Source organism: Bos mutus, chromosome 13 (genome assembly GCF_027580195.1).
Source record: "Bos mutus isolate GX-2022 chromosome 13, NWIPB_WYAK_1.1, whole genome shotgun sequence".
Lineage (NCBI taxonomy): Eukaryota > Metazoa > Chordata > Mammalia > Artiodactyla > Bovidae > Bos > Bos mutus.
The window spans coordinates 59,352,492-59,377,667 of record NC_091629.1 but is presented as its reverse complement, the minus strand read 5'-3'; the positions used below and the strand labels follow the sequence as shown (position 1 = coordinate 59,377,667).

Genomic DNA, 25,176 nt, shown 5'->3' with positions numbered 1-25,176 from the left:
GTAGCTCAGCTGGTAAAGAATCTGCCTGCAATGCAGGAGACACCAGTTCAATTCCTGGGTCAGGAAGATCTGCTGGAGAAGGGATAGGCTACCCACTCTAGTATTCTTGGGCTTCCCTAAGGGCTCAGCTGGTAAGGAATCCCCTGCAGTGAAGGAGTCCTCGGTTCAATCCCTGGGTTGGGAAGGTCCCCTGGAGAAGGGAACTCATTTATAGAACATTGTGAACAGCAGCTGCTGAGCATTTAAATATATTTAAATCATGCGAGCATGCCAGTCTTCTGTGTTTAAATTTCCATAAAATGGCTGTGCAGAAACTTTTCTGTATATTAAGCTCACTCTTCTTTCTGATGATCATCAAGCACTTGGATTTTTTCTTTTTAATCTAAGATCCTAAGAGTGCTCTCTTTACAGTTTCTTTGCTTCATGTTTAACTACTACATTTTTACTATCTTGTGAGAGAAACACCCCCTTGGAGACTGAACTTCTTCAGGCTGTGGTGTGGAGCCTGTATGTCTAATTTGGGTCAGCATTGGCGGGTGGTGGTCCCAGCACAGGAAGAACCCATGTCCTCTGCAGGAAGAAGGAACCCAGCAGATACTGGCTGAGGGTTGTTTCCAGTTTTCACCCTGCCCCTGGATCTCTGGGGGCTTCGAGGTGACAACCCTTAGTACTTGGATCCTTTTCAGCCCTTTGAGTCAGAGTCTCTGCCATTTCTGCTCTTGTTCAGAAGCAAAGCCATCAGCAGGCTGAGACAGGAGCCCCTCCGACCTCCTTCACAGCTCAGCTCAGCATCCTGACCACTGAGCTCTATTTTAGTGATTTTGGTCCCGGGGGTGACCACATTGTTTGCATGGTGGTTCTGTTCCCTTTGTCCCCGTTCCTCTTTAGAGATCATATAGCTCCAGTTACCTCTCGGGGCTGCTGTAAAAATAACAGATTAAAAATAACCAAAAACTGTTTGTAAACCTCATCACCGTGTGTAATAAAACCAAGGTCTGTTCTTTTTGAAGCAGGCCTGAACAAAATATTCTACTAAGGGCAACAGAAACTAAGTTTACTTTACTTTATAAAGGCTTTTTATCCTACCCTAGAAAGAAAAAATCTGCATTACATTGAATAATTACTTTTTGATGACCCCCATCTGGATTACTATTTGTCACTCTATTTTCCCAAAGGAAAATTTAGAAAAATATAAGACTCTCGAAAATAAAAGGCCCTACCATCACAGCAATATAGAAGTGGGTCTACATGTTTATTTTCAAAATAGAAAACACAGATCTTGTAACAGTCTGTCATTACCATAGCTGTTCCAGTTAGAAGAAAAAGGGTGATTTGATTATTTTGAAGAATTGTGCCATGTTTTACAGTGGAAATGGTGGGTTCCTTTATTCTTAAGTTGCATTTGTAATGACTCCTCCTAAATTATACATCACTCCGTAGCAAAAAATATAACACCTGGGGGAAATAACACAAGTCAAGTTTTATATATTGTTTAGTCGCTAAGTTGTGTCCAACTCCTTTGCAACCCCATCTGTCCATGGGCTTTCCCAGGCAAGAATACCAGAGTGGGTTGCCATTTCCTTCTCCAGGGCATCTTCCTGATCCAGGAATTGAACCTGCATCTCCTACCTTGGCAGGTGGATTCTTTACTGCTGAGCCACCAAGGAAGCCCAAAGTTTTATTACTCCTCCTATTAATAAAAAGGCAGGTTTTTTGTTTTTTTGTGTTTTTTTAGTGGTGTTAAGCAAAAATAGACAAAAGCATTTTGAACCTGGAGTCACCCATTTCTGAACGGATTTTCCTAATACAGGTGTTATATCTGCTACTGATACAAAGATAGAGTCGGGAACTTGGAGCATTAATTGCAGCCTTGGCTGTCCCTACTAAGGCCTAGGGCGCTTGGCAACAATGAGGAGCCTGGAATGGCCCCCTCGGTTGGTGATGGGTGGCTGACAGCATCAGCGTCACTTCACTTGGGAAACTGTAGCATCATAGCCCTTCCTACCAGAGAAGGCGATGGCACCCCACTCCAGGACTCTTGCCTGGAAAATCCCATGGACAGAGGAGCCTGGTGGGCTGCCGTCTATGGGGTCTCACAGAGTTGGACACGACTGAAGCGACTTAGCAGCGGCAGCAGCAGCAGCAGCCGTTCCTACAGGCCAGGTTCTGTTTTAAGAGCTGGGCGCTGGCCACCACGTTGAATCCTCACTGCAAGCCCAGGAGGGACAGTTACTGTTTCCCCATTTTTGGGTGAGGCCTTCAGATGCAGTTCACGTAAGTGACTCACGCAAGTCCTGTTCCTAGAGAGCCCACACCTACTTTCCTGTGATCTTAAGACACATCCTACGACTTAGAGAAATTACTGTACAAAATCATGGGCTTGACCTATAAAATGTTTTTGATTTCTCCCCAAACTGATCAACTTGTTAGAGGTAAGCAACTTATCCCCTTCTTTTTTAAAGAAAATTTTTATATCCTACCTTTGGGTGATAGCAGTGGAATAGGACCTATATACGCCATTGTGTGTGTGCTCAGTCATGTCCAACTCTTTGTGACCCCATGGACTGTAACCCACCAGGGTCCTCTGTCCATGGGATTCTCCAGGCAAGAATAACAGAGAGGGTTGCCGCTTCTTACTCTAGATCTTCCTAATCCCAGGAACCAACCCACATCTCTTGCATCTCTTGCATTGGCAGGCAAATTCTTTACCATTATGCCACCTAAGAAGCCCCTATGCCATTTCACAAATAGATTCCTGGTGATTATGTGGTCTTCTCTTGGTCCAAGGGGGTCATCAGAAGACTTCTAGACTAGGGGAATGCTTGGACCTACAGCCGCACCCACGGCCAGCAAAATCTTCTACCTCATCTTTATGCCTCCTGCCTTCCACACCACCAACAAAAACCTTCCCAATTTTCATTTCAAAGTCCTTCCCCACCCTAGTTTAGACTTTAAATGACTGTCCCTGAAATTAAAGGCAGAAAATCACAGAACCTTTTAAGTGTAGAAATGTGTGAACATAGAACCCTGACATGCCAAGTATAGTTTTAACATTTCAAGTGTATTAGCAACATCCAAATGTACTTGAAATGTAGGAGAAGGACTGGTAGTACAGTTCCTCTATGTCTGAAATATGCTTCTTTTCTATTAATAAATACAGCAGATGAACTGTGAGTAGAGAAACTGTCATTTGCTCCTCTTCTGAAAGAGCCAAGAAGTTGGCAAACATCCTCTCTCTTATTGTGTCATTTCTGGTGTTAATGCATTCAGACAGGTTTAACAGCAAGATCGCCTAGTCTGAAGTGTCATTTCTGGAGATGGTATTAAGGAATTTGAAAAGCATGGCCATAATGTGAGCCAAGTCAAGGATACACTACAGTTCATATATCAAAGCAGAAGTACTTTTTGATGATTTTTCAGAGATACTGACGAGCTTAAAAATACATAGATGGAGCCAGATTTTCCAGCCACTTTCTAGATTATAACAAATACACATTTTTCCATTTAAAAGGCCTTTTTTTTTTTTTTTTTCCGCTAAAGGAAGTTGTATTAGTACTTTCTAACCTAACACTATTCAGCTATATATTTACTAAACATCAACCGCCTAGAACTGCGGTGTGGCAGCCACACCCATGGCTGTTTTGCATTGTTGGAAAACTTGGTGGATGAATGTCAATGTCATCACCTTGGGACAAAACTAAAGTTTAGCCAAGAATCAGAGTAAGTCTACCCTGTTTTTAGAACTAGTAGCCCAACTTGCATGTAAAAGAGAGCACTTTTATAAACAATTAATGCTCCTTGTAACACACAGGCACACACACAAGTTATTCGTGTATAATTAGGAAGTCGTTTTCTGAGATTTTGGCTGAAAACTTCACTTTCATGAATGAAACATTTGGGTGACATCTCCAGTATTCCCCTTGAGAAAATAAAGTAACAAAATCCATTAGACACTTAAAGTCAGTGGATATTCTTTAATGTGGCTCCAGTGTTCTCTGTCTTGGCATGTTACCGTACTTTGGCACAAAATAGCATCAGAAGAGCCATTTTGTCTTTGAAGATGATAGATTCTGCACACTTAATCCATTAATCTAGGCTGATGGGCTTTGCCCAGAGTTAAAATATTCCGTCTTACATAATGGTTTTCATATCAAATCTCTGAACAATACTAATTTTTCTGGTGACTACATTCAACCTCTCTGAGAGGTTAATTTTTTACAAGGATTTATGTATCAGTAGTTCTTGGTATATATGCTTAAGCTTTCTTGTAAGTAGTTTCAGAAAATATGAAATCACACGGTCCTCATAACAACCTTGAATCTAATGTGATTAGCCCCACTTTCTAGGTAAGAAAGTCAGAGCACAGAGAGGTCAATCTGATGGCAGACTGTCACACAGAGAATCAGTGGTGGAGCAGAGATCCAACTCCAGCCTCTGGCTCTAGGGTCTGGGCTTTACCCACTGGCCCACACTGCCTCTGTACTTCACACCAGACCACCCTCAGAGTTAGCAATGACGTGCTAAGAATAGAAATGAGAATACTTAACATTTCCAGACCCCCTTTCTGGTTACTTACCAACAGTTTCCTCCCCAGAGACTACATTCTGATCTTCAAAGTGAAATTTCAGACTGAAGGTTTTCAACTTTGGGAAGGTGAAGCCCTTGAGATCACAGAGGAGCGATCTTGGTAATGGGACCACGCAGAGTAATTTAGGATTGAGGACATTTAATATCTTTAGTGGGAAAGATGGAAAGTGGAGCTGAGACATTCTAATTGGGTGGTACTGTGCATATTTGAAATGTTACTTTCAAGTTGCAAATCCCACTTCCTGTGCCTTTAGTCCTCTAGTCCAGACTGATGAGGTCAAAATAACTGTTTTACCAGAACAAAGGTTCAGCTCATAATTAACAAGGAGGCCCTCTGCATAGTCAGAAAAGTCACAGGAAGGCTCTGTAGCCCCCTAACTGATAAGGACCCCACAACATTTACAGGTTTATCCACAGGCACGTGTGCTCCTGGAACAAGGAAGGTGTTCTGCTTTTGTTCATGCAACTATAACCTATCCTGAAAGCTTTCCCCTCTTCACTATTGGTCTAGTAGAGGGGTGTGGTTTCTAATGTTTTATTTTCTGGGAGGAGATAGAGAGCAGGCTGCATTGACAGAAAGGCAAGTGAAGGTGAGGACCATGTGGATGCAGGCCATCTGGGCACCGATAGCTGTAGTGTGGGGCCAGCCCACATGAGAGGTAACAGGAAGGAGAAGAATCCTCAGCCAAATGGTGGAAGTCATGGCTAGAGGAAACACTGGCTTAATTTTTGGAAAAGATTTTTCTCTAAACTCAAATAATTTTGGAAGCCACTCATTCTTTAAGGCCCCAGGATAAATAATGTAGCTAGTATATTGCAAAAGGGAAAAAAAAATACCACTTCCATCCATGAAGCTGAGGTGGGTTTCATTTTGTAATTTTCACGATTGCAAAGGGCTTCCCCTGTGGCTCAGCTGGTAAAGAATCTGCCTGCAATGCGGGAGACCTGGGTTTGATCCCTGGGTTGGGAAGATCCCTTGGAGAAGGAAAGGCTACCCACTCCAGTATTCTGGCCTGGAGAATTCCATGGACTGTATAGTCTATGGGGTTGCAAAGAGTCGGACACGACTGAGCGACTTTTCACTTCACTTCACTTCACTATTCCAAAAGGCTCCATAATCCTTCCATGAGCAATAGCCTTGATAGTCACGGAGTTTTCATGGCAATCTTTTCCTGTCATGCTGAACTTTTAAAGTGCAATTCACTTTTGGTCTGTGACGCTGGAAAAAAAAGCAGCTGAATCATCAACAGATAAATGTTACAGGTTGTTGGATAGGTTTTTTTCCCTTCCTTTTTGGGCAGAATCACTCAGGATGATTTATCTTTACTCATTCAAAAGCTCTCACTACCCTTAAAGAGAGGATAACCACAAACATTTCCTCTAAAAGTGATGCAGTAACAGCTGTCTGGCAGTTACTTAGCAGTTATTCCCTCCTGGTGATGCAAGGGGGATCATAGAACAGAGGCCCCCGGGGCCAAAGGCTGGTCCAGTCCCTGGCCTGTGGAGGTGAAGGGCGGGGCAAGTGAGCAAAGCTTCTTCTGTATTTACAGCCACTCCCCATGGTTTGGCATTACCTGAGCTCTGCTTCCAGTCAGATCAGGAGTGGCATTAGAGTCTCCTAGGAACGCAAACCCTACTGTGAATTACACATGCGAGGGAGCTAGATGGTTGTTGTTGTTCAGTTCCTCAGTCATGTCTGATTCTTTGCAACCCCATGGACTGCAGCATGCCAAGCTTCCCTGTCCTTCACTGTCTCCTGGAGTTTGCTCAAACTCATGTCCATTGAGTCGGTAATGCTATCCAACCAGTGATGCTATCTGCTCCCTCTTCTCTTCCTGTCCTCAATCTTCACCAGCATCAGAGTCTTTTTCAATGAGTTGGCTCTTCGAAAATCAGGTGGCCAAAGTATTGGAGCTTCAGCTTCAGCATCAGTCCTTCCAGTGAATAGTCAGCATTGATTTTTTTTTAGAATTGACTGGTTTGATCTCTTGCAGCCCAAGGGACTCTCAAGAGTCTTCTCCAACATTGCAGTTCAAAAGCATCAATTCTTTGGCACTCAGCCTTCTTTATGGTCCAACTCTCACATCCATACATAACTACTGGAAAAACCATGGCTTTGACTAGACGGACCTTTGTCAGCAAAGTGATTGCATGTTCCTTATGAGAATCATCCTGAAACCATCCCCCTCACACACCAGTCCGTGGAAAAAATTGTTATCCATGAAACCATTCCCTGGAGCCAAAAGGTTGGGGACCACTGTTGCTAGGGAGTGTAACTCTAACTTAAAGTGCAAAGATGGGGCTTCCTGGTAGCTCAATGATAAAGAATCTTCCTGCCAGTGCAGGAAACATGGCAGGAGCTTCCACATGCCTTAGGGCAACTGAACCCCTTCACCACTCCCAAGGCCACGTGCCCTAGAGCCCGTGCTTTGCCACTAGAGAAGCCACCGCAGTGAGGAGCGGGAGCACTTCTACTGGAGAGTAGTCCCCCTTGTTGCAACTGGAGTAAACCCTATGCAGCAATGAAGACCCAGCCCAGCCAATAAATAAATGAATAAAATTATTCAAGTGCAAGGATGAGCTCAACAGAGCTTTAGGTTTCCTATTCCGTGATTTGGATCATTTTTTTTTAATATTACAGATTAAATAATAAGGAAGGAGATAAGCCTTTTTGAGGTCTTCCCTGTAGCTCAAATGGTAAAGAGTTTGCCTGCAATTCAGGAGACCTGGGTTTGAACCCTGGGTCACGAAGATCCTCTGGAGAAGGAAATGTCAACTCACTCCAGTAGTCTTGCCTAGAGAATCCCATGGACAGAGGAGACTGGTGGACTACAGTCCATGGGATGGCAACAAGTCAGACATGACTGAGCAACTAACGCTACACCAAGTGTTGTTTTTTTTTTTTGGCGGGGGGTATCTTTATGGTCTAAAATACTAGCAAAAAGTACAGAAAAGATGTTGCTGCCGCCGCTGCTGCTAAGTCACTTCAGTCGTGTCCGACGCTGTGTGACCCCATAAACGGCAGCCCACCAGGCTCCGCCGTCCCTGGGATTCTCCAGGCAAGAACACTGGAGTGGGTTGCCATTTCCTTCACCAATGCATGAAAGTGAAAAGTGAAAGTGAAGTCGCTCAGTTGTGTCTGACTCTTCACGACCCCATGGACTGTAGCCTACAAGGCTCCTCCCTCCAAGGGATTTTCCAGGCAAGAGTACGGGAGTGGGTTGCCATTTCCTTCTCCGGAAAAGATGTTGATAGGTTTTTAATAGGCTTTCTATGTAAACAATGCTTTTGACCTTGCCATAGTCTTTGAAGGTGGCTTTATCAACCAAGATCGCTTCAATGATGAAATGCTAGTAATTGTTAATGGTAGCCCCTTCTTATAACATTCAAGATTCTCAATATCCAAGTTTAAACTGAGTGGAGCTAGATTTTGAATTTTTTCAAGCTGTTTCTTTTTCATAGGTTCAAAAAGAAAAAACAAATGTTGCCACATCAGGGTAGGCCAGGTGATAGAGTATTATCTTATTTGTTAGCAAAAGGTAAGGAAAAGGTAGACGTTCAGTGGAAAAGCAAGTTCTAAAACATGTACAAAATGACTCTCTTTTTAAAAAAATGTATATAAACTTACTTTGGGAGGCCATTCATCCAAATATTAATTCGAGTTATCCCTAAACTGCGCTCGATTTTCTCTTTTCCACTTTTTCCTGTATTTTCTGCAGCAAACCTACATGACTTTCTTATTAGAGAGCAACAACAAATGCTACTTTTATTTTTTTTAAATGTTTATTTGTTAAGATTTTTTTTGATGGGAACCATTTTTTTTTAATTTTATTTTATTTTTAAACTTTACATAATTGTATTAGTTTTGCCACCATTTTTAAAGTCTTTATTGAATTTGTTACAATATTGCTTCTGTTTTATGTTTTGTTTTTCTTTTTTGGCCGGAGGCATGTGGGATCTTAGCTCACCTACCTGGGATCGAACCCACACCCTCTGCCTTGGAAAGCGAAGTCTTAACCATTGGACCTCTAGGGAAGTCCCGAAATTCTGTTTTTAAAAGTAAATAAATGTAGAGTTACAGTGGAATCAGTCAGCCAGGTGTGTGAACCCAGCCCAGACCTAGTGCCTAGGGAAGTAGGGACAGACAGAACAATGGGAATGGGGATCTGTCTATTATGAGATCCTGAAAATTTGGAGCAATCAGTATTTCGGAATCTTAGTGAGGCTTCATATCTGGCCAATTCCCCAAGAGTCTCAGTCTTTATGTCCGCTGCGCCAAGTATGTAAGTAACTCCAGAGATGATCCGGGTGGTGTGCCAGGGGCCCTCAGGACGCTGAGGTGAGAAGCACTGGGCCTGGGTATCCACCCCTGCTGTCTCCAGCAGCGGCCCCCAAACCGACCAAGGGTGAGAGGGTACAGATGTCAAGCATCTGGAGCTCTCTCTCCCCCTTCATTTAGGAAAACACACAATGGATGGATGACTCAGATCACTTAATTAGAGATACTCAGGTTCTTAGACATAATTTTATTTACCTTTCTGTGGTGTGAGTAGTCTTTGGGGAAACATTCCAAGACATTCCTAACTTTAGGACTTAACTGATTAAATTTGAAAACCATCTCAGCACAAAAGCTTTGGCCCTATTTTTGTCTCTTTTTATGACCAGAAATGTTACCTCAGGAATATATATTTCAGAGTTAATATTTCTGAACCATGTTTCTCAAACTTGAATGGACACTCTGCCCACAGGGCTTTGCGCTCACAGGACTCTGAGGTGCAGTAGGACTGAATTTCCTTTATAATTGTTTCTCTACTTAACTTTATAAGGAAACACATGTCCAAACTGAGGATAGCCCCATTTTAAGTTTCAACATGGTTTGGGTTTTACAGCATCCAAGATTTTCCTAACTACGCAAGCCTTTTTTTTTTTTTTTTTTTTCATTCCTTTTCTTTTTTGGTCTTAAAACATGCTCTTTTGGCTGGTTCAGTAAGTTGTTCCTGCCAACCAGTTGCTTTTATGGTAATTGACAGCGTAGCTGATTTTTGGAACCTGAGGATCTAAAAAGGCATTTTAGCTCAGACGTGGGAGAGGCTGAGCCAAGCTACTTGCAGAGTAGGAGATAGGCTGAGCTGAATGTAGGACATGCATAGACCTCGGGTCTGTGCATGGTAATTAGCGTCAGGGAAACGCCTGCTCTGGCTCAGACTGCCCTCTTTTCAGCAGCGTTCAGAGCCCTTCCTTCTCCTGTCAGATCCTTCCTTGAGCTACTGGGTGCCACTCCTGGAGGAGAGCCAACGAGACCACCCATCTGCTGCAGTGGCGTTGAGTTGGAAGTGGGGAGGGGGGTGTTCAGAAACCCACCCTTCCTTAAATCCTGATGATCAGCTGAAAAGACACAAAGCCATTGAACCAAATGACTGCCAGCCGGTTTATACTTCAAAGGAAAAGAGCATGTGAAAAAAAAAAAATCACATTTAACACAATTATTTCATAGAATGAGCAGGTCATGCATTTTCTGAACTCCCCTCAGATAATCTGGGGCATTTCCCCAGATTTCATCTCAGCGCAAGGAATAGGGGGGAAAAAAGTCTCCCCAAACTGCCAGATCTTTATAGTCCTTCGCTTTCCTACAAAAGCACGAATGTTTCAGAGTAAAAGGGCCCCTGTTTGCTGTCTTCCCCTGGCTGCTTCCTCTGGGAACTGCGCCTCTGAGGGGGCGGGGGTGGGGGGTGTCTCTCAGATACATAATACCCAGTAGTAGGAAAAGCACACCCTTCTAACACCAGTGTATGTTCTGAACCAAAACCTGGTTCAGAGACCCCCCCACCCCCACCCCCAAAAGCAGTCACAGTCAGCTTTTCCTTCTCGGTTTGAAATCTTTGACATTGAAATTTGTTACATGCTGTTTTAACACTGGACTGATACAGAAGCAGACTGTTTCTTTTCATTCCTTTTTTATGAAACCTTTTCTTCTGTGGTTGGGAAAGGAACCTGAACCCATACCTAATGACACTAAGTGCCCATCTGCCCTAGAAATAAAACACAGGAATCCTCTTTGTTGCAAGGACATTGTGAAAATTCCTGAAACTAATGAAGAACTCCCAAATGGGGATGGGGTCTCTGTGCTTACACTTTGAAGTGTATTTTCATAAGCACCAAACTGTAAAACACATAGGCCCCAAGAGTAAGCAGAGTTTTACAGTTTCACAGTTGGCTGTGGTCAAGGTGTTTGTTGGTGGAATGCTTCCAGCAAGCAGTCATGAAGTTAGGGAGTGCTTGCAGTGTCTAGCTGGCAAGGGGGCCAAGGAAGCTCTCCGTGGACCTTCACAGGGATGTCTGTGTCTTCCTTGCATGTGCAGTCGGCAGCCACCTGCTTCCTTCCTGTCCTCTGCTCTGTAACCACTCACTGTTCACAGTCCAGGTGGGGAATCTGATTCTGAACATTCGAGAGAGCTCCATCCCTGAGCCAGAACGTGAGTCACATGGTCTTCTCTAAATTAGGTTGTGTTATTTCCCTAACGTTGTTTAGGGAATCATGGACCTTACTCTGCTTTTGCCAAGACTTTCCATTGAATAAATATCTCCAACACCTATTGTTTCTCTTTGGCAACAGAATGGTTGCAATTTGTGGACAAAAGTGAGCAAAGGCTAACCCCCTTTTTTATTCTCTCTCTGTGTAAAATGTCCAATGTTGTTAGCTTTTCTTGTCCTAAACAAAGGTATTGACTTATTCTCTGTTGTCTCTGTCATCATTGAGCAAAGATTTGCAGATAATAGCACCAAACAAAGAAAGACTTAATAGACAGCAGAGACTTGCTGCCCACACGCAGAGTTTTTTTTGTTGTTGTTCAGTCGCTAAGTCATGTCCAACTCTTTGCGACCCCATGGACTGCAGCACGCCAGGCTTCCCTGTCCTTCACCATCTCCCGGAGCTTGCTTAAACTCATGTCCATTGAGTTGGTGATGTCATCCAACCATCTCATCCTCTGTGGGCTCCTTCTCCTCCTTTTCCAGTGAATCAGCTCTTCACATCAGGTGGCCAAAGTTACTAACACCAAATAAGTTAGACCCAAAGTGCCTAGAATCATACAAGGAACATAGGACATAGTAAGCTAGGATCATCACAGTTCTGTGAATTCAAAGTTGTCATTGTTTTTCTTCTATTTACATGAGTAATATTCTAATTCCAAAATTATCAAGCAGCAGAGGTGGAGCTAACCGTCCAAGCTGACCTTGCAGGGGCCAGAAGGTCCAGAAGGTGATCAACTGCTCACGGATCCACTTATTTTTCCAAAGATGCCTTAAAAGAAAACCAAAGGGACTAACATTTATTGTTCCATTTGGGGCCAGACACATGTAGCCTTGGGCTTCCCTGGTGGCTCAGACAGTAAGGAATCCACCAGGGTAATATCCCTGGGTTGGGAAAACCCCCTGGAGGAGGGCATGGCAACCCACTCCAGTATTCTTGCCTGGAGAATCCCATGGACAGAGGAGCTTAGCGGCTACAGCCCATGGGGTCACAAAGAGGCAGACAGGACTTAGGGATTAAGCACAGCACAGCAGCACACGTAGTCTCATTTATTTATTTATTAAATTCATTTAACGACTTTGTCATTTATTCACTAAGTGCTTTTGTTTCGCTTGATGTCTTCCTTTTTTTTTTTTTTGGTGCGGGGGTGAGGTGGGCCTTGAGTAAAAGGTTGTGCAAAGAGCTCACGGCGACCATTATTGTCTCAGGTCTTCACTGCACGGCCTGACTCAGGATGTGTGAACACACTTCACTGACTCTTTTCTGAAGGCATCAAAGTTTAGCTACTATGTCGAAGTGGCCATATTGCTGTTTTCTCTTCCATCTCGTCCCTGGAAGTGCCGCCATGGCTGGACTATATTATTATCATGTTCATGCTCTTCCCCCCAGGTCTCTCCTGGTTCCACAACCCTCTGGGAGCCCAGGGCTGGACATTGGGGTGCATGGCCTAACTAGCCTTGAGAATTGCAGAGAAAAAAAAAATGGCCTTCAGAAATACTGGGTTAGGAGAGAAGAAGAAAAGGAGAGGACTGGGAGCAGGAGAAAGCTTTCCAGAAACCATCGAGTTCAGAGACAGCTGTGAGCAAATGCCATGTTTCTTGTGCTTCTCATGTGTGGCACAGCGCCTCCTGCAGCTTCTTGGTGGTAGTGGTGGTTGTTGATGGCAGTGACTTAACTACTGTATTTTGGGGTCTCTAAGGAGATCAGTCCTGGGTGTTCTTTGGAAAGAATGATGCTAAAGCTGAAACTCCAGTACTTTGGCCACCTCATGCAAAGAGCTGACTCATTGGAAAAGACTCTGATGGTGGGAGGGATTGGGGGCAGGAGGAAAAGGGGATGACAGGATGAGATGGCTGGTTGGCATCACCGACTCGATGGACGTGAGTTTGAGTGAACTCCGGGAGTTGGTGATGGACAGGGAGGCCTGGTGTGCTTCGATTCACGGGTCGCAAAGAGTCGGACATGACTGAGTGACTGAACTGAACTGAACTGAAGGCTGATGGGGAGTCCCAACCCCATTCTTTGTTCTTCCCCCACTTCTTTACCCTCTGGAATCTTTCCCTCCAGCATGTCTGTTTTTGTGTTCCCAATATCTCGTTCTTTTGGCCAAAGGAGTTCCCCTAGAGAGGCTTAATCCAGACCAGAAACCCATTTCATCCTCCTTCGTAATAATGTGGTTTTGATAGACATGCGTGTTCTGAGTGAAGGAGCCAATCTAAACCAAAGGTGAAAATGCATGAGCAGAGGCCACACCCTACGCTTCATTCCCTGCAATGAAGGGTGCAGGGCTTATGTGGACCTTACACACCAGAGCTGCTTGTTCTGATACACCAGGAATTCCAGGTTGCTGTCAGCACTGGGTCATGTTCATCTGCTGACTTGCCAGAGGGGACTATTTGCCAGTCTTTTTCCTGAGATGAGGTTTGATTTCCAGGAAACCATAGACTGTTGAGCTACAGGCACTCCAAAGATCATCCAGGAGCCCCTATTTTATAGTTCAGGCTCTCCTGGTGGCTTAGTGGTAAAAAATCCTCCTGCCAGTGCAGGAGAAGAGAGTTTGATGCTTGATCCGGAAAGATCCCACATGCTGTGGAGCAGCTAAGCCTGTATGCTACAACTATTGTGCCTGCACTCTAGAGTCTGGGAGCTGCAACTCCTGAGCCTATGCACTGCAGCTACCGATGCCTGAGTGTGCTGGAGCCTGTGCTCTGCAACCAAAGAAGCCACGCCTATCAGAAGCCCGTGCACCGCAACTAGAGAGAACCCCCATTCACCCCAACTAGAGAAAAAGCCCAAGCAGCAACAAAGATCCAACACAGCCAGAAATAAGTAAATACTGGGTGTTTTTTTTTTTTTTTTTTAAAAAGAAAACAAAAAAAGAAAAGTAATCCAATCTTTGCTTTTCTTTACAGACACTCTGGAAAATGGATCTAATAAGGGTGACAGGTGAGTGGTATGTTTTTATTTGCCATCCATGCTTTTCAGTGATGATCTTTTCTACGTATGCTGCTGTGAGTTTGATCATTTTCTTTCTGTTCTGCTTAAATCCAGTGCAGCTACTAGAAAGGGACCGAGCAAGGATGACACATACTGGAAGGAGATCAACGCAGCCATGGCCTTAACCAATCTCGCGCAGGGAAAGGACAAGCCGCAGGGGACCACCAGCTGCATCATCCAGAAGTCGTCCCACATTGCGGAAGTGAAGACGGTCAAAGTGCCCCTGGTTCCGCAGTTTTAAGAGTTTGTCACTTTTCAGATGGATGGCAGTTCTTCGCATCAGTGTTTTTTCATAAACCCTCATCCTAAGAGCTGGAGCAGGAGTGACAATGACTCCCTCTCAAACCTCTTCTTATTTTTAATCATCCTAAATGTATCATTTAGTTGCTTCTGTAAAAGACATATAAATTATAAAACTCCACTTTAATCAAAAATATTAACTTATTTTATGTTACTCCAAGTATGCGTAAAATGTCTGTGTTGCCGTTACAGTAAGTGCCTTGCTTCTTGAAAATAAGTTACAACGTGGGCACAGCAGAGCAGCAGTGCCTCAAAACGATAGCACCACAATGCTTACTAAACTGTGAGCTTTATTCTGGATGGACCTGCCACCGGTGCCAGGACTGGAACCAAAACTGCTGAACACCTTGAAATGTGTTCACTAGTTCCCATGTTAAAGCTTGGAAATCTCTTCAGCCCAGATGAAATGTTCCTTTTAAAAAAAAAAATCTGCAATATTTAAAATTGTTCAATGTGCTTTGCAGAGTGACAGTGAGAATTTTATGCATGTATCCTGCCTGGATATCTGGTAGGTTACAAACTTCCAAAAGGAAAGGCTTGGGAATCACATAATGTATACATTCAAGGAAAATGGCAATGAATGCGATCAGAAAAATAAGTCTTTAAGCACTGCTGGAAGACACCATGATGCTCTTTAGAATTGATATGGATTTTTTTCTCAAGTTTTGCCGAAGTTTTCAAAAACTTCGTTATCTCAGTAACTCGAAATTTTCTTGTGTAAAACTCAATTTATAATTTAGTTTTAAAACATAATCCCATTTGCATTAGAGTCAGTGTTTTTTGTGATGGAAACTGTTTTTCATACGGAATAGCTCTTTTTCACATGGAAAAACCTTTTATTTGGTTCATTTCAAATCACAATTGCTGATGGGCAACTTACACTGCATTGAGAACAAGGCAATAAAGGAAATGGATCTCTGTGGGTATACATATACACACAACATTGATTTTTAAATTTAAGACATATGGAAAACAAACATTGAACAGTCTCTGAATTTTGCCAAGTAGGACATTAAAATGAAATCATGCATTAAAATAAAGTACATTTTGTTTCTAAATTAGGCTATCATTGAGTGAGAATAATCAATATCAAGAAAGAAGATCTTTTTCAGTCAAACGTTAGTATTCTCATCAGCTTGGGGAGGCTTGAAGTTTGAATAAACAGAAGAGATGCCAAATATAACAGAGTATTTGTGCTCAGAGAAGTAAAAGAGCCTTGACTCTTATGTTGGGATGTTTTTTCTGGGTATGTAATCTATTTTATAATTTTTTTTAAAAACTGGAAAGCATTTTTGTGAGTGTGAATGACAGCCAGCAGTGCAGCCGCATGGTGATATTTTTCTTTATTTTGCAAAATACATTTAAAACCAAAGGCTGCTCTAGTTGATATATGGACAGTATCAGTCTTGATATAAATTGTAGGACACTTTTTCATGTAACATAACATTTGGGGTTGGGTTTTATTTAGTGTAATGAAAATAATTTGATATAAAAATATTTTGTATATATATATATTTTTACTTTGTTTTCTAAGTTGCTGTTTGCAGTAAGAGTAAGTGCAAAGCAAGATATGTAAGTTATGACTGTATGATCAGATGAAGTATGAGTTCTTTTGGTTTATAAGATCCTTAAATAGTTATAGATCCATGATAAAAACTTTGGAATCTTTATAAAACAAGTTTGCCAAAATGTGATCATGTCAGTGAAAACTAAGGACAAGTACTTCACTCTTTTTCATACTATTATAAGTTATTCTGGTATTAAATATTTTAATAAAATTGTTTTTGTTTTTACATATTTCAGTTAGATAAATGAATGCTGGTTGCTTTTTTATTTAAATTAGTCATAATTGATTTTTACCACCTTTTCAAAAAGAATCAGCAAATTTGTTCTATGTTATAAATTACAGATGACAAATCAATAAGGACAGCTCTTCACATGATTTTTTGTTTTTAAACACCAAAGCTTGGAGTCTGGTCTATAAATACATCAAGACAATTATATAATTAGCACATCCTAGGCAGTATCTCCAGTTGCAATTACTTTTACTTTTTTTTTTCTTATGCTGCTTTAATATTTTCTGGAAATTAAAGTCCTCCCCCCAATCCTTTAAAAAAAATTCTTCAACAATGCTGAGTCAGCAGCTGAGACCCTAACTCATAATTTATGTTGTAGAGAAATAGAATTACCTCTATTCTTTGTTTTGCCATATGTAATCATTTTAATAAAATTAATAACTGCCAGGAGTTCTTGACAGATTTAAAATAAAAGTTAATTTCTAGACCTCACAATGATCATAAGAATGTTGTTTTCCTTTGAGAGCTGACCAGGTGGAAAGAGAAGCAGAACAAAAGGGTCCATTATGTGCCATAATTCTCCTAAGGTTGGTCAGGGATGTGATGTGGGAGCTTCACATTTGGATCAGCGTTGAATTTCATCACCTGAGACCACCTGAGATCACCACCAACCCACCTTTTAAGAGCTGAGGAAAAGAATGTATGATGCTCACTGTTAAAATACAGAACTTTAAAATGAACGTTTTCATTAAATACCTTCCTCCAGTAGCTAATACAATACGCATTATTATTGCGAGCTGTGAGTTAGAGAGAACCTTGGCTTTGAGGCTACACAGATGTGTGCCTGCATCCATCCCAGCTCTGCCACTCACTACCGATGGGTCCAGACCCAGTCCCGCAAAGTGAGAGCAATGAGTTATAACCCGTAGAGTGTGCTGCAAGGTTTAAAGATAATATATGATATACAAAGTGCCTGCCACAGGGGGTGCCTGTGTGCTGAGTCGCTTAGTCGTGTCCGACTCTTGGCGACCTGATGGGTCTGCAGCCCACCAGGCTCCTATGTCCATGGGATTCTCTAGGCAAGAATACTGGAGTGGGTTGCCATGCCCTCCTCCACGGGATCTTCCCAACCCAGGGACTGAACCCAGGTCTCATGCCTCCTTCATTGGCAGGTGAGTTCTTCACAACTACCACCACCTGGGAAGCCCCCTACCACATTGTTTGGCAGTTAATAGGTGCTCAGTAACTGGAAGGTATTATCATATAATTTTAATTCCTCTCTATGGAGCTTATGTGCAAGGAAGTAGAAATATAAGTGGAATACGAGATGTAGATAGTTTAATAAAGAACCTTGGGAAAGAAAAGCTCTCTGACATGGAAGATTGCGTGAAATAGTTAAAGTAGGTATCAAAACTAGGCCTTCAAGAAAGATCATTTTATTACCGTCACTTTGAACTTCCTGGAGAAAAGCTTAAAGTAGAACCAAGGTAGAAAGAACAGATGTGCCCATAGAAAACGCAGCGTGTGCTATGGCTTCCTTCATTCCGTCAACAAGAATTGCTTTCCCCTCTGTTTGTCCTGCTTGATCCTGTTCAAGATGACCAAGAACTCAAACTGCTGTCTGTACTCTCTGCTCACTCCAAGTAGCGATGTTTAACAAACAGTGGCAACAGCCATGGTCTGCTTTAAAACTCATCCAGCTCAAAGGCATAACATCAGGCAAATAAACACAGAGAATAAAAGCAAGCTGCCCAGGCGCTTCTGTCTGCACCACTTAAGTCAGATGCCTTGGAAGGCAGTGTGGGGTGGTGGTAAGAATCTAGGCTGCCACAGCCTGGCTTCGCCTTTTCACTCCTCAGTGTCTTTTGGGAATAAACATAAGCCTTCTGTACCCAGTGTTTACATCTATAAAACCTGATCTATAAAATCTACCTACCCCAAAGGTCTGTTATGAGGATTGAGTAAGACAGTGGATAAGAAAGTGCTTTGCAAACTGCATGGTACTGTACAAATGTTAATGATTATTAATGTGTTCCAGATGACTCTGAAAGGCCTAATATCCCATAATTTCTGGCAGAATAAATTGTGGTTTCCATGAAGCATATAGGAACCCTAGATTTTGAAAAGACTTGCTATGATCCACCATCTTCGGGCCTTTTTGAGCACAAAGTATCTTTTGGTCCTGAACTTCTTTGTGACAGTCACGATCTGAATTAGGTCACTGATTGTCACACCGCAGGGACAGAGTCCTGACTTCACCAATTCCTAGTTTTGAGATCCATCCTGGAGATGGACTAAAATTTGCCTTGGGAGGTGTGTGCATTGGCCATAATAAGGTGAGAAAAATGGATTTCTGAGTTAGGAAAGACAAGCTGATGTGTTCTTACATCTTCACACAAATGCCTCCATGGAAATTCATCCCATCCCATTTAAAGATTATCTCAATAAGTATTCTGAAAGAAATTTCAGCTCAAATTTACAGTTTCTGGAAATTCACTCTGCAGTGAGCCTGATTCATTACTTTTGAACAAAATTTTTAATTCATATTTTAAAACATCATAGATGTAACTTATGCTAGTTGTAGACACATTTAAGCTATACAGAGGGACATAAGCATAAAAGCCCCACACCCTATCCCATGTCCCCAAGATAACCATGGTTCAAAACCGTCTTGTGTGTGCTTCCAGACACTCTATGTACATGTACTTTTTCATCTTGTACTTTTGTACTTCTTCATCTTGTACTTCTTACTATTAATCTATTCCTACTGCTTTGCAAAATTTCTTCCACTCCATCCTGTGTGTATACATATACAGTGCATGGGTACATGCTCAGTTGCTTCAGCTGTGTCCGACTCTTTGTGACCCCACGGACTATAGCCTGTCAGGCTCCTCTGTCCATGGGATTCTCCAGGCAAGAATACTGGAGTGGGTTGCCATGCCTTCCTCCAGGGGATCTTCCCAACCCAGGGACTGAACCCAGGTCTCATGCCTCCTTCATTGGCAGGTGAGTTCTTCATAACTACCAAGGGGATCTTCTTGACCCAATGATTGAACCTGCATCTCCTGCGAGTCCTTCACTGCAGGTGGATTCTTCACCTGCTGATCCTCTGGGGAAGCCCATATATATAGAGAGAGAGTGTATATGTGTATATACCATGTGTAGATTTCCTTATTTTAAATGAATGCATAGAATTTGGGTTTGGGGTTATTAAGTTTATCCAACAAATACCCCTAAACACTTTTGAGTTATTTCCAGTTTTTAGTTATTATAAACTAGTGCTATTCAAAGTGCTGTTTCACAGTGAGATGAGGGGCTTTCACCAAATACAAATCAATATACTGCTTTCTTAAGAAAGTCTTTCTACGAAAAAAAACTGTCACCTGGACTCATAGTGCTCTTAAAAGTGAGACTGATCTACATTCTGGCCTCTGATCTCCTGGCAGACAAATAACAAGCCACCTATAGACTACCATCATTATGCAGACCATATTTGAGTAGCTCTGTATTTGTGTATATATGTCTTCAGCCACTTAAGTGTGCTAAGTTGCTCAGTCACGTCTGACTCTTTGAGACCCCTGTAGTCTATAGCCCACCAGGCTCCTCTGTCCATGGGATTTTCCAGGCAAGAATACTGGAGTGGGTTGCCATTTCCTCCTCCAGTGGATCTTCCTGACTGAAGGATTGAACCTACGTGTCCTATATCTCCTGCACTGGTAAGTGGATTCTTTAACACTGAGCCACCTAAGAAGCCCTCAGCCACTTATACATCTGTCAAATAGATAACTAGATGTGGAATTAATGTCAAACAATAGGTACATTAAATTTTTGATGTTCATTGCTAAATTACCATTTTAAAGTTTTACCATTTTACACTTCTAACAATAGGGCATGAGTGTCCGTTTTCCTCCTCTTGGTCAAAACATTGAATATTACTACGCTTTTCAATACTTGAAAATGTCATAAGTAAAAATTATATCATTGTTTTAATGATGAGAAACATTATGCATAAGCTTATTGGCCATTAGTATTTCTATTCAGTGAACTGCCTACCTGTCTGTCTGTTTTCCCTTTCTTTCTTTCTCTTGTCTGTTTGTTAGTGATGTGTATGAGCTCTTTGTGTATTTATAACTTCATTACCATAACAGGAAGAGATGGCTGGACAGCATCATCAATGCAAGGAACATGAACTTGGGCAAACTCTGGGAGATGGGATAGACAGGGAGGCCTGAGGTGCTGCTCTCCGTGGGGTCGCAAAGAGCTGGACATGATTGGGCAACTCAACAACAACAACAACCTTGTCTATAATATAGGTTGCAAATAGTTCCCCAGTTTTTAATATATTTTTATTTCTGTTATAATATTGAAAGTACTTCCCTACTGGCTCAAATGGTAAAGCGTCTGCCTACAGTGCGGGAGACCCGGGTTCAATCCCTGGGTTGGGAAGATCCCCTGGAGAAGGAAATGGCAACCCACTCCAGTACTCTTGTCTGGAAAATCCCATGGACAGAGGCGCCTGGTAGGCTATAGTCCATGGGGTTACAAAGAGTCAGATACAACCAAGCGACTTCACTTTCACTTTATAATATTAAAAAAATTTAGAACCTTAAACATCACACGTGCATACACCTACAGTGTGTAAGCGGGAACTACATACATTTGGTCATCATAGATGCAATTCGGCTCTAGAGCCAGACTGTTGAGGTTCAAGTTCTATCTCTTCTGCTTAGTAGCTCTACAATCTTAGACAAGACACTTAACCTCAGCTTCCTTATCTGTAAAATTTGAATCATAATGATACCTACTTCCTAGCATTGTGAGGGTTAAATTCGTTATATATACAACAGCACGTATAACAATAGTACCTGGTACATAGTTAGTGCCTAGATTATAAAAAGATTCATCTAACTTTTCTGCTCTTAGTTCTTTGGTTTATTTTTGTATATTTAATCTTACATCTCTTGGCAATTTATTTTGACACTCAAAATGAGCTAGGCATTTCTAAAAATTAAATATGTGTATATCTAATGAACTATGGATAAAATCTATATGAGGAAAACCACAAAACTCTGATGAACAAAATCAAAGATCATAGAAGAAGTAAAAAATTTGTTCCATGTTAATGATTGGAAAGACTCAATATTGTCAAGATGTCAGTGCTTCCCAATTTGATCTATAGATTCAATACAATCCCCAGAAAAATCCCACCAAGTTCTGTTGTGGATATTGACAAATTGATTCTAAAGTTTATATATAGAAGCAAGACTCAGAATAGCCAACACAGCATTGAAGAAGAATTTAGTGGGAGGACTGACACTACCTGACCTCAAGACTTGTTATCCAGCTCCAGTCATCAAGGCAGTGTAGTGTTGCTGAAAGTAAACAAATTCAACAGAGCAACAGAATAGAGAGCCCAGAAATAGACTCACACAAATACAGTCAGCTGATACTTGATAAAGTAGCAAAGGCAATGTAGTGGAGAAAAAACAGTTTTTTTAACAATTTGTGCTGGAACAACTGGACATCCACATATAACGGGAAAGAAAAAGAATCTAAACAGAACTTTCATGCATTCACCAAAATTAATTCTAAATGGATCATTGATCTAAATGTGAAATGTAAAACTATAAAACTCCTAGAAGACAACATAAGAGAAAACCTTGATGACCTTGGGTATGGCGATGACTTTTTAGATACATCAACAAAGACATGAAACATAAGAAAAAAAAAGTGCTAAACTGTACTTCATTAAAATTTAAAACTTCTGAAAGACAATGCCAAGAGAATGAGAAGACAAGCCACAGACTGGGAGAAAATATTTGCAAACAACACATGTGATAAAAGACTCTTGTCCAAAGAACACAAAGAACTCTTAAGTTCAATAAGAAAACAACCTGATTTCAAAATAGTCTAAAGATCTTAACAGACACCTCACCAAAGAAGATATACAGATGGCAAATGAGCATATGAAAAGATGTCTCACATCATATGCAATTAAGACCAAAATGAGATACCACTACACACCTATCAGAATGGCCAAAACCAGAACAGTGACATCACCAAATGCTGGTGTGTATGTGGAGCAACAGGAATTCTTATCCATAGCTGGTGGGAATGCAAAATGGTGCAGCCACTCTGGAAGACAGTTTGGTGGTTCCTTATAAAACAAAACATATTCTTACCATATGAATCAGTTATTGTGCTCCTTGATATCTATCCAAAAGGGTTGAAATCTGATCCACACAAAAACCTGCACATGGATGGCTATAGCAGTATTATTCACAATCACCCAAACTTGGGGAGAAGGCATGGCTCCCCACTCCAGTACTCTTGCTTGGAAAATCCCATGGACAGAGGAGCCTGGTAGGCTGCAGTCCATGGGGTCACAAAGAGTTGGACACAACTGAGAGACTTCACTTTCACTTTTCACTTTTCACTTTCATGCATTGGAGAAGGAAATGGCAACCGACTCCAGTGTTCTTCCTGGAGAATCCCAGGGATAAGGGAGCCTGGTGGGCTGCCATCTATGGGGTCACACAGAGTCAGACATAACTGAAGTGACTTAGCAGCAGCAGCAGCACCCAAACTTGGAAGCAACCAAGAGGTTTTTTAGTAATTGGATAGATAGTTATCAGGCTTCCTGGTAGCTCAGTTGGTAAAGAATCTGCCTGCAACGCAGGAAACCCCGGTTCAATTCCAGGGTTGGGAAGTTCTCCTGGAGAAGGGATAGGCTACCCACTCCAGTATTCTTGGACTTCCTTGGTAGCTCAGATGGTAAAGAATCCACCTGCAATGTGGGAGATGTGGGTTTGATTCCTGGGTTGGGCCCTGTAGGAGGGCATGGTACCCACTCCAGTATTCTTGCCTGGGGAATCCCCATGGACAGAGGAGCCTGGTGGGCTACAGTCCATGGGGTCACAAAGAGTCAGACACGACTGAGCAACTAAGCACACAGATAAATATCATGTGGTACAGACAATGGAACATGGTTCAGCACTGAAAAAAAATGAATATCAAGCCATGAAAAAACCTGGGAGGAAATTTAAATGCATATCACTAAGTGAAAGAAGTCAATCTGAAAAGGCAATATACTGTATTATTCCTACTGTATGACATTCTACAAAAGGCAAAACTATGGAGATAGGAAAAAAGATTAGAGATTGCCATGGGTTGGGAGACAAGGAAGAATGAACTGGCAGGGCACAGATGAAGTTTTAGGGCAGTGAATATACTCTGCAAGTTGCTGCTGTGCTGTGCTCAGTCGTGTCCCACTCTGTGGGCCCATGGACTGTAGCCTGCCAGGCTCCTCTGTCCATGGGATTTCCCAAATAAGAACCCTGGAGTGGGTTGCCATTTCCTTTTCCAGTCTAGTCCATTTTTTCATAGTAGACAATAAGTCTTGAAGTTATGAAACTAAATGCTCCATGGGATTTACCTCTTTTCCTGTGACCTGCCTAAGACCCAAGCCCTGGTCTTCCAAAGTAAGAGATTACTCATTGGCTATTTTAGGATTTTGTTTCACTCACTTTTAGGTAATCTATATCCTGCTTGAGATGTAGAGAGGTCTATGCATTAGTTCTTACATCACCCCTTAGAATGATCCCCGTGTCTCTATACACATCACACAGTCTTCATGTTCCCTGGTCGTGTCGAAGCCATGTTTCATCAAAGATGAAGCTTTGCTCTCTGTTTTTCTTCCTGTTGGAACTTGTGGGAAACCCTGGGAAAGGGAGTCAAGTAAATATAACTTTGTTCTGTCATCTTCTAACAGAGGTCTCAGGGGGGATTACAGTCTTAGTATTTTTCTTTATTGTAGTCTTAAAAATTCTGGTTCTGATATTTTGTTTTTACTTTCTTTTCTGTACCTTTGCTAGATTTGCGGAACTCTCCGGCACTAACCCCCCTTTCTGCCTGATAAGTATCATGTTACCTAGAAATGACTTCTTCCTTCAAACAGCCTGAGTCTTGCCTTGTGTGTCACCGACCCCCTGAGGTCAATAATGAATGGAGTGGCCGCGAAGAAGTGATAACCTCTATTTCCTGTTCACTTTCTCACAGGCGGTTAAGCTTTAAATGTGTGCTGTAAAATCTCTTCAACCAACAGGCCCAACCATTTATCACTATAGTCTTAACTACCTCTGCATTTTTGGATATCTTAACTCCCCAAAGGACTGTCAATTTAACCATAACTACCTAACAACTGCCAAGCCTCACTTTATGAGCTGCTGTTGAGAGTTTAGCTATTTAAGGCTGATTTTTAAAAATTTTTATTGGCACCTCATGGTGTTTGCTTGATTTACAGTGTTGTAAATAACCACAAATTAGGAACATTTCTTTAAGGTGTAGGCAAAGATTAAAATGGATATCAAATTGTCTTTCCTCCATGTTTATTAACTCCTTGGTGGGTCAGTCTTCCAAGTCTGACCAATTCTAAAAGGTCATATGTGGTCAGTCTTGATGGAGCCCTCTTTGGGTTCCTAAGGCAGAACTTTTTTCTTCCTTAGCCTGATTCGTAAGCAGCTGCTACTCCACCAGCCTTGGTGTCTTTTCTTAAAGCAAAGCCTTTGATGACATACGTGACTTCACACATCTTACTGAGGACCTTCTGTTTTTGCAAAGGTATCCAAAGTGGGGAAAATGCAATGGTTAAAAAAAAGAGACTTTGAACATTCAGTTCAGTTCAGTTGCTCAGTCGTGTCCGACTTTTTGCGACCCCATGAACTGCAGCACACCAGGCCTCCCTATCCATCATCAACTGCCAGAGTCTACCCAAACCCATGTCCACTGAGTTGGTGATGCCAACCAACCATCTCATCCTCTGTCGTACCCTTTTCCTCCTGCCCTCAATCTTTCCCAGCATCAGGGTCTTCTTAAATGAGTCAGCTCTTTGCATCAGATGGCCAAAGTATTGGAGTTTCAGCTTTAGTACCAGTCCTTCCAATGAACACCCAGGACTGATCTCCTTTA

The 25,176-nt window shown here is 42.0% G+C and overlaps 1 protein-coding gene across 6 annotated transcripts in view; it reads left to right on the top strand.

The window, feature by feature from the left end:
* The window catches only part of MKX (mohawk homeobox), a 70,969-nt gene extending 54,759 nt beyond the window's left edge, over positions 1-16,210 (top strand). For 5 of the 6 annotated variants that reach the window (XM_070381811.1, XM_070381809.1, XM_070381810.1 and 2 more), the window contains exons 6-7: positions 14,029-14,062; positions 14,168-16,210. In XM_070381811.1, coding sequence (XP_070237912.1) covers positions 14,029-14,062; positions 14,168-14,354 — 221 coding nt within the window. In that variant the 3' untranslated portion in view covers positions 14,355-16,210. The remainder of the gene's footprint in view (positions 1-14,028; positions 14,063-14,167) is intronic. The other variant, XM_070381814.1, reaches the window with a different exon arrangement.
* The last annotated feature ends 8,966 nt before the right edge of the window (positions 16,211-25,176 follow it).